Source organism: Lepisma saccharinum, chromosome 13 (assembly GCF_977018435.1).
Source record: "Lepisma saccharinum chromosome 13, izLepSacc3.1, whole genome shotgun sequence".
Taxonomy (NCBI): Eukaryota; Metazoa; Arthropoda; class Insecta; order Zygentoma; family Lepismatidae; genus Lepisma; species Lepisma saccharinum.
Genome location: NC_139241.1, coordinates 80,614,512 through 80,627,220, shown reverse-complemented (window position 1 = coordinate 80,627,220; position 12,709 = coordinate 80,614,512). Strand labels below are relative to the sequence as shown.

The 12,709-nt window shown below is 38.8% G+C and overlaps 1 protein-coding gene across 1 annotated transcript in view; it reads right to left on the bottom strand.

Moving 5' to 3' along the window:
- RunxA (RUNX family transcription factor Runt related A) overlaps positions 1–12,709 on the bottom strand; it is a 150,320-nt gene that overhangs the window by 71,230 nt on the left and 66,381 nt on the right. The window contains exon 2 of the mRNA XM_083133362.1: positions 9,600–9,713. Within this exon, the coding sequence (XP_082989488.1) occupies positions 9,600–9,713 (114 nt within the window). The remainder of the gene's footprint in view (positions 1–9,599; positions 9,714–12,709) is intronic.

Below are 12,709 nucleotides of genomic sequence, written 5' to 3'. Positions count from 1 at the left end.
TTAAAAGAGCACAGGAGCTGGCAGACAAATGCCCTAATTCACATAAAGGTTTAAAAATTAAAAGGAATGATATGTTAATGAGATCCATGATTTGTACCCATACTTCACATGTAAAAATACCTCATGTGTGTGAAAGAGAGATAGAGTGAATGTTGTGAGAGTGGGGAGGCTTTGTAAACAGTCGTTGATTGCAATATTTTCTTGTTGTTACAATATATATTCACTTTTTACCGTTCGTCAGTGTTGTTATTTGACGTTTTCAGGTACCAGATATTATGCTATTAGTGTTTTATGATTGTTCGAATCTACATCTCAAAGGTAAACCAAACAGTGTAACATTTCAAGGTATTAATCTCCGCCTCGCAATAGTATGACAATAAACGACCGTCTCAGTACCGAACTTGATAACTGGACCGTGAGTCACGACCGGTTTCCCGTACACATAACGACGTTTGGCCCCGTGCCGGGGTATGATTGACACGTCATTTCGGGGGCCGTGAGTGCACTCGTTACAGGTTGAAAGCCCAAAACCGTCCCTTTCTGCATGCCGTTGGGTAGGAGAGTGGAACTGATTTGAGATTTTCAACCAAATGGAGGTAGTGCATCTTCCTAACGTCTAGACATAAAAAATGGTTAGAAATAATGTCAAGTACAATAATCGGGAATACGAAATAGCTACAAATTTGAAAAGTCACTTAAAATTTGCTTTATACTGGGGATGCTAGCGAGGCCACCGTTTAAAAATCGAGTCAAGTGGAGAACGACTTACTGGTCTCAAAACTCACCAAACATACCAAACTAAGCAAAGAAACAAAAAACGAGCATACAAATATTGACTCAGAGAGATAAAAGCAGTTTAATAATTTTCCCGTGAGTGTACAATGAGCATGCAATGAAAGCAAAGGAAGAAAAAACTAAATTTACAATGAAAATAAATCAATCAATAGAAACTAAACATAAAATTAAAGGAAGAAAATCTAAGTGTTCAAGTGAGATTAAAGTTAAGTACAGAATCAAAGTAAATGATGAACCTAAGTGTACAATGAAAGTAAAGGCAGAAATAATGAAGTGTGAAATTAAAGAACGTGAAAACCAACCGTATATCGCAGTAAAGGCAGAAATAGCTATGCGCAGAATTAAGAAAGAGACAGAAAGTATGAAAACCAATTTCAGGGAGTACAAACTAAATATGAAATTAAGCTAACGGAAGAAAAACTTAAGTGGATACTGAAAGGGAAAAATTAAGAATTCAATCAAAATAAATGAAGAACATAAGTGTACAATCAAAATAAAGAAATGCAAAAAATGCAGAGAAATACTTAGGGTAGACTAAAAGTAAGGGAAGGAAAGGTTAAGTGGACAAAGTCAGAAAGAAAAAAGCGAATCTCCTGTCGGTTGTGAATTAACGGCAACTTCCGCTTGCTACATTAACGAGGTGCAGTACTACCTTATGAGGTTCAAAGTCTGCCCTGCATGCGATATGTTGATCGTTCGTGATCAAGAAACTCGCAATTTACAGACAACGTCAATCCTGCACGAAAAGCAAGCTCTAACTCCAGTGCCTCAGGTGAGGTGAATCGAAGAAGCGAAAGATCCGTATTGTGAGTTGTTTCAAAATTGTTGGATCTTTGAAAGGAACGTCTCTATGTAAACTCTTACTTTTTGGACAGATAATGACATATTTATTTCCTGAATGTTTCAAGAATTTGTAATAAGAATATTGGTAAATTTAACGATTTTTTCTACCTCAGATTAATCGCCACGAGGAAGATAAATGAAAATAAAGTAGCAATAGAAGTAACTACTAAGTGTACAATCAAGTGCTCAATTATAGTCTAATGGTGCAAGTAATACTAAAAGTGTGCAAAGTGTGAACATACAGTTAACCAACGCTGTTTAAATTACACGTAAACTATTTGGTATCACTGTTACTTGAAAAGCATAAGGGCTCGGAAGTTGAAGACCTAAAAATTGCCAAAAGAAAAGACCTAAAAATATAAAAAAAGGACCTGAAAACGGAAAAAAAGACGTATAAATGTGATCCAAATTAATTTAATAACTTCAGTTTTAATTACATATCTAATGAATAAAAAAAATACAAAATTCTGGTGGTATGGAGAACACATTGCGAAAAAACTGAAAGCTTCAAAACAAGAGAAAGTTGCCAGTTACAGCGCGACCTTCCAGACAAGTTACGGTTAAAGGATCTTGTACCGTACCTGCTTCAGTCGTCCAAAAATGTTTTTCTCTCGTTTCAGGGATGGTTCATATATATTTTTTTCTTTCTTTACTACATAAAGGATGTTTAAGAGGTGATGATAGGAATTTAGAATGAGCAGTAAAAACGTAGTCGAAAGAAGTGAATTTGCAAGAAAAGCTGTTAAGACCTAAAATAATGCTAAAAAAGGACCAATAAGCCAAAAAACGCCGAAAAAGGCAAAAAAGGACAAATAAAACCCACCTTTTTCTGGCCTAAAATGACCGAAAATGAACATATATTATGTTGGGCCTCGTCTTCGGACACTAGAAAAGAAAAAACAGATTTTTTCCTCAACTTACGAGCCCTAGTGATAACCAAATGGTGCGCAAGCACCTTATATAGTGACGTATTGATTTCTTTTATATCCACTACTTATGTGGTTTCGGAAAGATCAGAACTGGCAACTGAACAAGAACGTAACAGAGTACGGTGGTGCACCAAGAATCAGAAACACACCACTTGTCAATAAAATTACAAAAGTTTTTGGCCCAAAAACAAAAAGGCAGCCGTTATTCACCCTCCCTATTTCCCTGATGTGGCCATCTCTCTGACTTTCTCATTTCCCCTAGGATGAAGAACACGAAGATTAAGATTTCATTTTAGGAGATTCGGGAATAATGGGCATTCACGGATAAAGATGGTTGCCACGCACACACGCAAAACTTGTTTGAATTAACAAATCACGGTTGGTTAAAGTTTTTAGCAACCATAAACAAGAATTTGGCAGCCTTTACAAAATTTGAAAATTTAAACAAATTTGGTAAATTAACAAAAAGAATTTGGTTCTGGCGAATAATTATTTTGTTTGTCACCCCTGCTTTGTTTTCCGGAAACTATATTTTATTTTGGTTATTTCAAACATTGTTCTCTGTGCAGGAGAGCAGGGAAATTAGTTTTTCGGAAACTTTTTTTGTTGTTTCGGTTCCAAATCAGTTTTTCGTTTATGAAACGAACGTGTTTTTTTTTAATGCTGTTTTATTGAAAACCAGGAGTGTCAAATAATTTCAACATCACTACGATTGTTATTAAGTGAATTTTAGTTTCAATAATTATTATTTACGTTATGTAAAGTACAAAAGGGATAGGATCAGACGAGAACGGTTTAGGTATTGCAACTGAAGAGGAAATCAACCTTATTCATTGGCAAAACTGGTCTCGTCTCCGTACAGCTCTGGTTCCTAGTGCAGAGCAGGACGACACATACCCTCTCATGTCGCCTTTTGCTAGCCACTACATCACGGAGGCCCAGATCGTACCTCCGGAAGTTCCTTTTGGATCATGTGCCATGTTGATCCGAGAGAATCGCTTGCCAGAGACATCAATCCGCAGCAAATGCAAATGGGTTTCCTCGCAGGTCTTAAAATATCCCTTGGATCTGGCCAATGGAGACCGCCGTGTGTGGCCAACCAAATGTCACGCCGGCCAATAAACGCCTCCGAAGGGAGGGAGGAGAATCCATCCTCACACCCACCCATCTCCTTCGGGTCCGTGTGGGTAAACACACCGCAAGCTCGCATTTTGACACACACCCACACACATACTCCCTTCGCGCCGTATGAAACAGAAAAAGCGAAATGTGTTTTTCCTGCAGTCGGCCATCTGGGATTCCGATCCTTTTATCTTCGCCGCCTCATGGTTCACTTTGAGCGCCCAAGCGCCGGGAACATATGGAGAAGATCTTCAGCTAGGACCATCCGTGCTGCATACATAGCTAAGCTACACATAAATCCGGAAATAAATTGTGAAATGACTGCAAGATGCTCCGAGGGGAAAAAAGATTCAGAACAAAACGTCGCAAAGATATGCTCCGTGCTCTAACCCTGCATCCTGGTTATACAAGTGTAGATCCGTGTATTAGTTTTCATCAGATAGTACCTCATAATCTTGTTTAGTATGAAAGAATTTCTAGTATAATAACCAGTGCTTGTGTTCATCCTATTTCGCTCTGCAGTAGTTATTTTTGACATATTCCAGCAGATACTGTATTTATACAAATTGCTGTTGCACTTTCCTGTAAATAAGCCTTGCTTCTATTCCGGTAGTCATATCTACACGCCTTTTCATTTCGCACAAGATTGTTCTGGCGCTGTGCTTAGAATATATTTCGTACATATTCTTTTCGGCAGTCATTTCTTTCGTACTTAAATCGGTAGCGCCAACTTCAACCTTCTTCATTCTCATTGTCGTGATTAAGAAAAATAGTACAAAGTTAAATACCTGAACACATTTTTGACTGTATTCAGAATATTTTCTGGAATATTCCCATTGGTAGTTATTTCTTTCTCACTTATTTATCCTTCTTAGTCCATCAGCTTTCCTTTTCAATACATATTTTTTTTATAAAATTGTTTTTAAGAACGAGCCAAGTTCAAAATTACAAGAGCTTATATCTAAAATTATTTAGAAAATTTCCTGGAGCATTCTAGAGAAACTCCATACCCTGCAAAATCTCTAGGTATTGGTAATAGTATCGTGTCATCGTCTATTGTCCGTTCCGAATATATATACGAAACTAATAAAGATTTTCACTACGATTCTGCTGAATGTGTGTATGTCATCATTCCATTCATCGTTCTCCTTCTGAAGTATGCATGTCAACGGAGGATCCACTTAATTCATTTGATTTCTTCTTCCCCAGATTGCCTTCCCGTAAGCCATTCTTCCTAGTGAATCAGTCAGATCGTTGTTAGTCAGTGTCCCAACGAATTTATTTTTCTCGTCACTTCCAGTCTTGATATTTTTTCTGCAACTCTTTCCTGTACAGTTTCTCATTTCTTACTATGTCTGTTAATTTTACTCGCTTCAGTCTTCTACATAACCACATTTTCCTTCATTGCGTAGCGTCTAGGTTGTTTCGACACTCTGGATACTTCAGCGTCTCTCCACAGGTACCTGATGCTATGGCTTGTTCACATCTTTCATCTCGAGTTCTCAGGTTAATCTTCATTGATATTCTTCCAATTTGTATTGATTGTCTTTTCAAATTTTTCTTCATCCCATAGCTACCGTTTGCAGCTGTTATTTTAACTCCTCCCTTCCACGTGCTGTTCACCATTGTTTCATCTTCCATAATGTCACAAATTATTCTTCTATCTCTAACTCTTATGCCTTAACAACATCGGGGACGCCTCTACCCACTGTTTCAATTCTTCTCTGGTCTTGGAATATCTTCCTCGTTTCTTCGTATTTCTTCCACCATATCCTATGACTTCCTTGATTTATCCCTTGGCCTTCTTCCTTCTCGTCTGGCCTCCAAGAACTACTTGGGTTTCCTTTCCTCCTCCAATCTGGTTACGTGACAAAACCACTTCATTTGTCTTTTCACGAGTTGGTTTTCAATCGATGTTTACTCCAGCTCTTCCCTTATCGTTCCATTTTCTATCATATCGACCACAAATCTAATATAAGCTAATCCTTTTGCTTCTGTATATGAGGGGTTCGGAGCACAAGTGCCGTAACTCCATTCAGAACAGTTTTGAGAAGAAGGCATATTTAAATAACTTTGCACTATGTTTACCTTTTGGAGGGCAAGCATAGGGGTGCCTCTATTAGCAAGAATTTGAAACTTGATAGATACTTACTTCTAACACTGAAATGTTGGTACTTTACAGCAGGGTTGGCAAGATAATTTACTCGTTACGTATTTTACGTAAATTACGCATAATTTACTAGTAATTTACTTCGCGTGGAAAACCAGTTCTTTTACGCAGATGTAAAAAAGTAAATTAGCAATCTCCAAACTACTTCAATTATATTACATTTTAAACTTTAATTTTCATATTTCATAACAAAATCATCACTTTCTGAAGATTGTTTATACAGCCACTTCACCTCACTAACAGATTTTAAAAAATAGAATTGTTCTTTCGCATATTTTTAAAAATTAATAAATCTGTCTATATATACGGCTATGTCTTGCACTAGTACTTCTATAGGGTGAGGCAGTCCAATGGGAAAATTTAAAAAATTCACAAAAAATAGAGAGAGAGAATATTAGTTATTTTTCAATATGAATGTACTATACATGAGTGGAAATTACTAGTGTACCTGAAAAATGTTCATTTTTTTAATATGGTGTCAGTAAGATGACGTCCTTGGTTTTGCACACATTGTCGGAGTCTCAGAGTAAATCCGCTTATCCGAAATTAATCCACACACTCTTCATGAAACGCCTCTCCATTCAGAAAAAGTTAACAATGTGGTGTGCATTATCATCTCGTGGAATCATCGGCCCCTAATTTTTCGAAAATGCCTGCCCTCGATGGCTATGACCCAGATGAAGAAGCACTCTTCCAGCAAGATGGTGCAACTAGACTAGTGTCTATACATGTGCTTAGACTTGCATTTCCTAGTCGTGTCATCAACAAATTCAGCGATATTCCATGGCCTGCACGTTCACCCGATTTGACGGCTCCCGATTTTTTCTTTGGGGATTACCTCAAATCCAACGTATTCAAGGACAACCCTCCAAGAACCAGGGATGATTTGAAGGAGCGAATTCGGCAAGAGATCCACAACATTCCGTTGGAGATGCTTCTCAACGTCATGGGCGGATTTACTCTCAGACTTCGACAATGTGTGCAAAACCAAGGACGCCATCTAACTGACACCATATTCAAAAAATGAACATTTTTCAGGTACACTAGTAATTTCCACTCATGTACAGTACATTCATGCTCAAAAAATAACTAATATTTGCTCTCTCTATTTTTTTGTGAATTTTTTAAATCTTCCCGTTTGACTCCTCACCCTGTATTTATAAAATAACATAAAGATTAACACTAATTTATTTGGATTGGATTTCAAAGTTTTAGTAACAGCATCAAATTCCTTCTTCATGTGTATTATACATTTGCATTGGCTAATTATGATGTGTATGTGAATATGGCAGTTTGTAAAATTCCATAAGAGCACATACAAATTCGGGAAAAAGTTTTTTAAAGTCTTTCTTTTTTTTTTTGTTTTCTCTACCCCTGCCAACTGCCATACAAAACAATAACCATCGCAAAAAAAAACACGTTTTGCACAACCCTGCTTCACAGTTCTAAGTTATACAAGTACTGTAACTCCATTTCCATGAAAAGTGGAGTTATGTCACTCTGTTCTCAGAACCGCTCATATAGTACACATGCTAACACAGATTAAAACTTGGAAATTTCCAATCGAAATTCAATATTTTCTCTTTTGTTTGAGTATGTAGGAGGGGAAAAAATTGCAATTTTTAGACACGTTTTGTGCAGAACGATAGGTCGCTGTAACTCTTTCACACCATACCTCGGTCTCCCACCGAACATAACTTGGGAAACATATTTTGTGACGTGAACCACGATTTAGCGGTGGGGGAGTTTCCCTCTCCGCGGATACAGGGTTATTGATGTCGAAACCTCCAGCAGACCAATGCAGCATAGTTTTCTTCTCATAAATCGCCTCCGTCCATCGATGCGGGCTGTTTGGAAATCGGCCAGCGACTATCAACAGAGAGGTCCATCGGGCAGGGGCACCGCCGTATGCTGCAAAATATGCCAGCCAAGTTCTGTTTTTTTTTTCCTAGCAATGACGTACAGTGCTAGCGACGAGTGCACGCCGAGAAAGGGATTCATGAATTTGGTCCGCAGGCTGGATTTATTTGGTTTCCTCAGATCATGCTCAATCCGCAAGATTGAAGTTCGCTTTTTGGGGGTTGAAGCGAAGGAATTTATTTCTGCTTCTTTCACACTTGTCGACTTACACGCCGAACAAACTTATTGCGTAGCACATAATTACAATCTCACTTGGGAAATTACGCCATCTAAAGAAACTGTGCCAAAAAATCAATAGTGCACGCAGATTCCTTTTCGGAGGGGCTGGAGCTGCGTTCTATGTAGAGGTAGGCATGGACGTCCAAAAGATTTTTTTCAGGGAGGTCCAAGAAAGTTATTTATTTTTTCGAAGGGAGATAAACGAGTCATGCTTCCCCCTCAAACAACGCAGAATAAAATATAAAACGAAATATTGTTGTGAAATAATAAAATAATAATAAAATTTAAAAAACATTACTACAATAGCCAGAGATGCAGCGTGAAGAGCTGTTGAAAGATAGTTAAACTTGTGCTTGGTATGAAATAGAAAAAACGGAGTACCAACTAGTCCATGAAGAAACAGAGCTGAAATCAGAGTTCGGACAAAATGCTGTGGAATGAAAGAGAGCTATAGAACAAAATTGCATTGAAAGAAAGAGAGATACCATAAGAATATGACAAAATGTCGTTGAAACAAAGACAGCTGCTTTGCGATATGAATAGGAGGACGCACAGTTTGAAAGAAACAAAATTGTGAGACATATATGAAGGCCGCCAGTAGAAGGTTGAGAGCCACAATCTGACATTATTGAACACAGACACAAACAGTCTTGGGACGAGACACCATTGAAAGGAACGGGACTAGTGCAAGAAAAGTCGTCGATGGAAACATGAGCTACAACCAGCCTTGAGAGACGACACAATTTTTTTTAAAAAAGCTTCTTTTCAGACATATGATGAACACTGTCAAAAGAAGCATGCCTATTATTTGACTAACGAATGAACGACGTTGACAGAACCAAAGATACAAAGCAGAGATAAAAAAAAACTGTTGAACAGAAAAGGAGCTCAAAATCACAAGTCAGTGTTTCGTTGTGTGTTTGGGAACAGCGTCGGGATAAAATAATATCCGGTGTCAAGAGAAGAGTCATTCTAACAAAGCATATTGTTAGAGGAGGAAGAAACGTCATACAATGGATGAAGTGTACACTGAAAAAAAAAAGTGTGGAAACTCGCCTTTTGGGGTGAGTTTGGCTTGTCACAAATAGACATCCCCAAAAGGTGAGTTTCCACACCCCATATTGGTGTGAGTTTTTCTCACCCTAGTATAGAGTGTGTTTTTTCTCCCATAGGGTGAGTTTTTCTCACCCTAGTATAGAGTGCGTTTTTCCTCCCATAGGGTGAGTTTTCTCACCCTAGTATAGAGTGTGTTTTTCCTCCCATAGGGTGAGTTTTCTCACCCTAGTATAGAGTGTGTTTTTCCTCCCATAGGGTGAGTTTTTCTCACCCTAGTATAGAGTGTGTTTTTCCTCCCATAGGGTGAGTTTTTCTCACCCTAGTATAGAGTGTGTTTATCCTCCCTATACCAATACATATAAATGTCATGTAAGAAAGAATGAAGAATTACAAACACATTTCCATCTTGTTTATCAAAACTAGCTTGCGGAATGTTCAGTCAAGAATCTGTTTCTGGTCTTATATCCTAAGAAATAAAGAGATTAGCTTACTCTGAAATGAGCACATTGAAACTAAAGAAAAGAAGTACAGAAGTCGACACTCACTAGTCTTGCTCCTTGGTTCTCGGGGCCCATCCACTGTGACCTTGATCGCCTTGTTGTAGGTTGTTACCTGAGGCGGGGAAGTGCTTACGGTAATCGTCAACGTGAAGCTTTTTCCTGCAATTCAAGAAGAAACAGCCATATAGAAGTTATATGCATCTTCAAATACAAATGGGCAAAAGGCTATGTATTTCATAAATTTACCTTCCTGACCAAGTAGGCACAATTTTATCTTCAAATACAACATTAAATAAAGGACACCACACACACAAATATATATGTACATATGTTGGTGTGCACTTTTTATCCTGTATGTATAAAGCCTTGCAGCGCTGATTCAAGAATGCCATTGGCATTTATTTCTTATGTCGGAAAACAATAAAACTTTTAAGTACCTTACTGACAAACGTGCAACCAAGGAAGGCAAAATCCGACCTATGGAGTGTCAGGACTTCTAGACAAAGCGTATGAAATCCTATCTGATGGAAAATATAATACATTATGATGAGACATACATGATGTAAGTGAGAGTGGTTTAACAGCAGTGACTTCACCCTGCCCAAGTCTCTCCTGATATGATACTCTTCCCGCAGCACATTTTCGCTTTTAGTATGTTATTGACACAAAAATAAATGACAGTGCCAACCATGACTCTGTAGCACATGGCTGCATAAAACAGGATGAGAAATGCCGTTTGTCAATATGTCCTCTATAAGTCATGCAGGTTGGTGGGTGTTGTAACTTTATATTTGAGTTGGTCTCTGAGTCAACTTTGTGCACAGAGAGACTAATCGGGACGGTACCTACAGTTTAAAGTGAGATCCGAACCATGTTGTGCCTCCACCCGGTATCGAACCCGGGACCGCTTGATTTAAAGGCAACTACAATATATATTTCGTGAACAACAATAAATATTGAAAAGCTACTTTTGCGTACATAAAGGTATGAGAGGGGCTCATGAAAGTAGAGGACACAATACGTTCAAATACGTAAGGACGTACGATTTTCAACACAAACTTACGTTTTCTTGAATGGAGACCCCATATAATTTTTAGTGCAATTGAAAGTAGGGAAAAATTCATTAAGAATGACGTTTGTTACACTGGTTCTGGAGGTAATTTTAGGTGACTCACCCTACGTTCTTTCACATTTGAAAATAATAAACTTTCAACAGTTTCCTAACGGCGCTCCTGCATGGTGGATTAGTAGAGAACAGTTGAGGGACAAAAGGAAGATGAGGTAAACGTAAAGGTACTGCCCCAGCATTCGCCTGAAGTAGAAACGAGAAAATGTAGGCCAGTATACATAATAATACACCACTGAAGGTTTACGCAAAGGTACAAGTAAGCTATGCAACATTTCGGCGAAGCAAAATTCGCTCCTACGCTCAAACTCGGAATTCGATTTGAAGAAGGCGTTCGATCAAGTGAGGCCTTTGCATGACGAGGATCCCGTGAAGGCATTTTGAGCTGGCGCCGAGTTCTTGAGCAAAGTAACCGGAGGAGCCGTCAGATGGGGCGCAACACGCCAAGCAATCGACCAACCGGAAACAGGCGAGGATTCGTGAGAAGACCCGGTGCCAGGAGGGAAGCTCCGAAGATGGAATCTGAGGAAGCGAGTGGGAGAATCGGGGCTTCCTGGAACAAGGTAGCGTTGCTATCAGATTAGTGTGATTAATCTCTATAAAGATTGCTTCCATAAATTGAGGGAATCTCTTTCATCCTGTGGTGTTTGCGAGGATCGGCTGTTTACCTCGCAACGTCATGTACACTAATTCAAAGACTTTTAATATGTTACCAGGAGTAGAAAAATACAGGGCATCCGATAGCCATGGCTCATGAAAACGTTTACCTGGCGATTTTTAAATTCAGTTTGATTTTTTCTTCATGTGTATTATTTATTATCTCAATAGGGTTACAATTAAGCCATACAACATTTCATTTTGAACAATATTAATACAAATAATGACTTGATGCTCTATGTGGTAAAAAATATATATATACAAAAGCTAAATGTAAGGAAAATGCCGGACCCTGTGCCTGAGTGGGTCGGCCCCTGTGGCGGAGTGGTTAGCACATCGCGCTACTACGTCAGGGGTCCCGGGTTCGAATCCCGGCTCGGACATGGATGTTTGTGATTGTCTGTCCTGAAAGAGAAATTTGAGTGAAATGATATGAGAAAATGAAGTGTGATGGGGGAAGCTTCCGCTTAGGGGCTTTCCTTTTTTTTTAAAAAAAAAAAAGTGGTTAGTACAAAGCGCTGCGACGCCAGGGGTCCCGGGTTCGAATCCCGCTCGGCCATGGTTATTTGTGAATGTCCATTCATCATTTCATAACTCATCCCCATTTTCGCAAATTAGCCAAGAGGCACAAAACGCGAAGTTTTGAATGAATTTTGAATTTGAATTTAAAATTTTGGGTGCATCAGCACTAAGGCTATTTTGCACCCGTCACATTATACGGGGGCCAGCCCCTTATCGTTACACAGAACAACAACTCTAACGTTGCAGAACTAAAAGCATAAAATATTAAAATCTTCTGACTTTCGTTAAAAGCTGAGGCTGCAAAGGAGCACTCAGCACAAATAATGACAAAACACAGGACAACACAAAAAATTATACTGGCTATGGGGCCAGTCGCCAGAGCCTCTTTAGTCTGCAGTCCAGGGTGTACGACGTGGAAAAGAGGTTGACTAGTGGGTGCACTACGTGGAAGGAGCACCCCTTACACCCCAAAACTCGAAGTAAAATCAAATCAATCAATCTAAGGAAAATGTGATGAATTTATATTAGTATATAGAGTGTTCTATAGTAGCAATGAAATACAGAAAGTTTGAGAGCTATACTCATTTAGAAGAAAGGAGACTGTAAAAAAGGTGTATGGGTTTAAACATGAGTGTGTATGGAATTACTGTTCGAAGTACAGGGATGAAAAGTTTAAAATATATGTGTGGGTGGGAACGGTGTGGAAGGGAGGGTAAGCACTGAAAATAATATTCCTGGAGTTAGAATTTATAGGCATGTAAACGTAGAAGACGACAGAACTGCGCTTTGCTGGTACTGAGTTTGACCTTCGTCGGGAGTGAATTCCAGATTACCGCTGCTAGGTACGAGA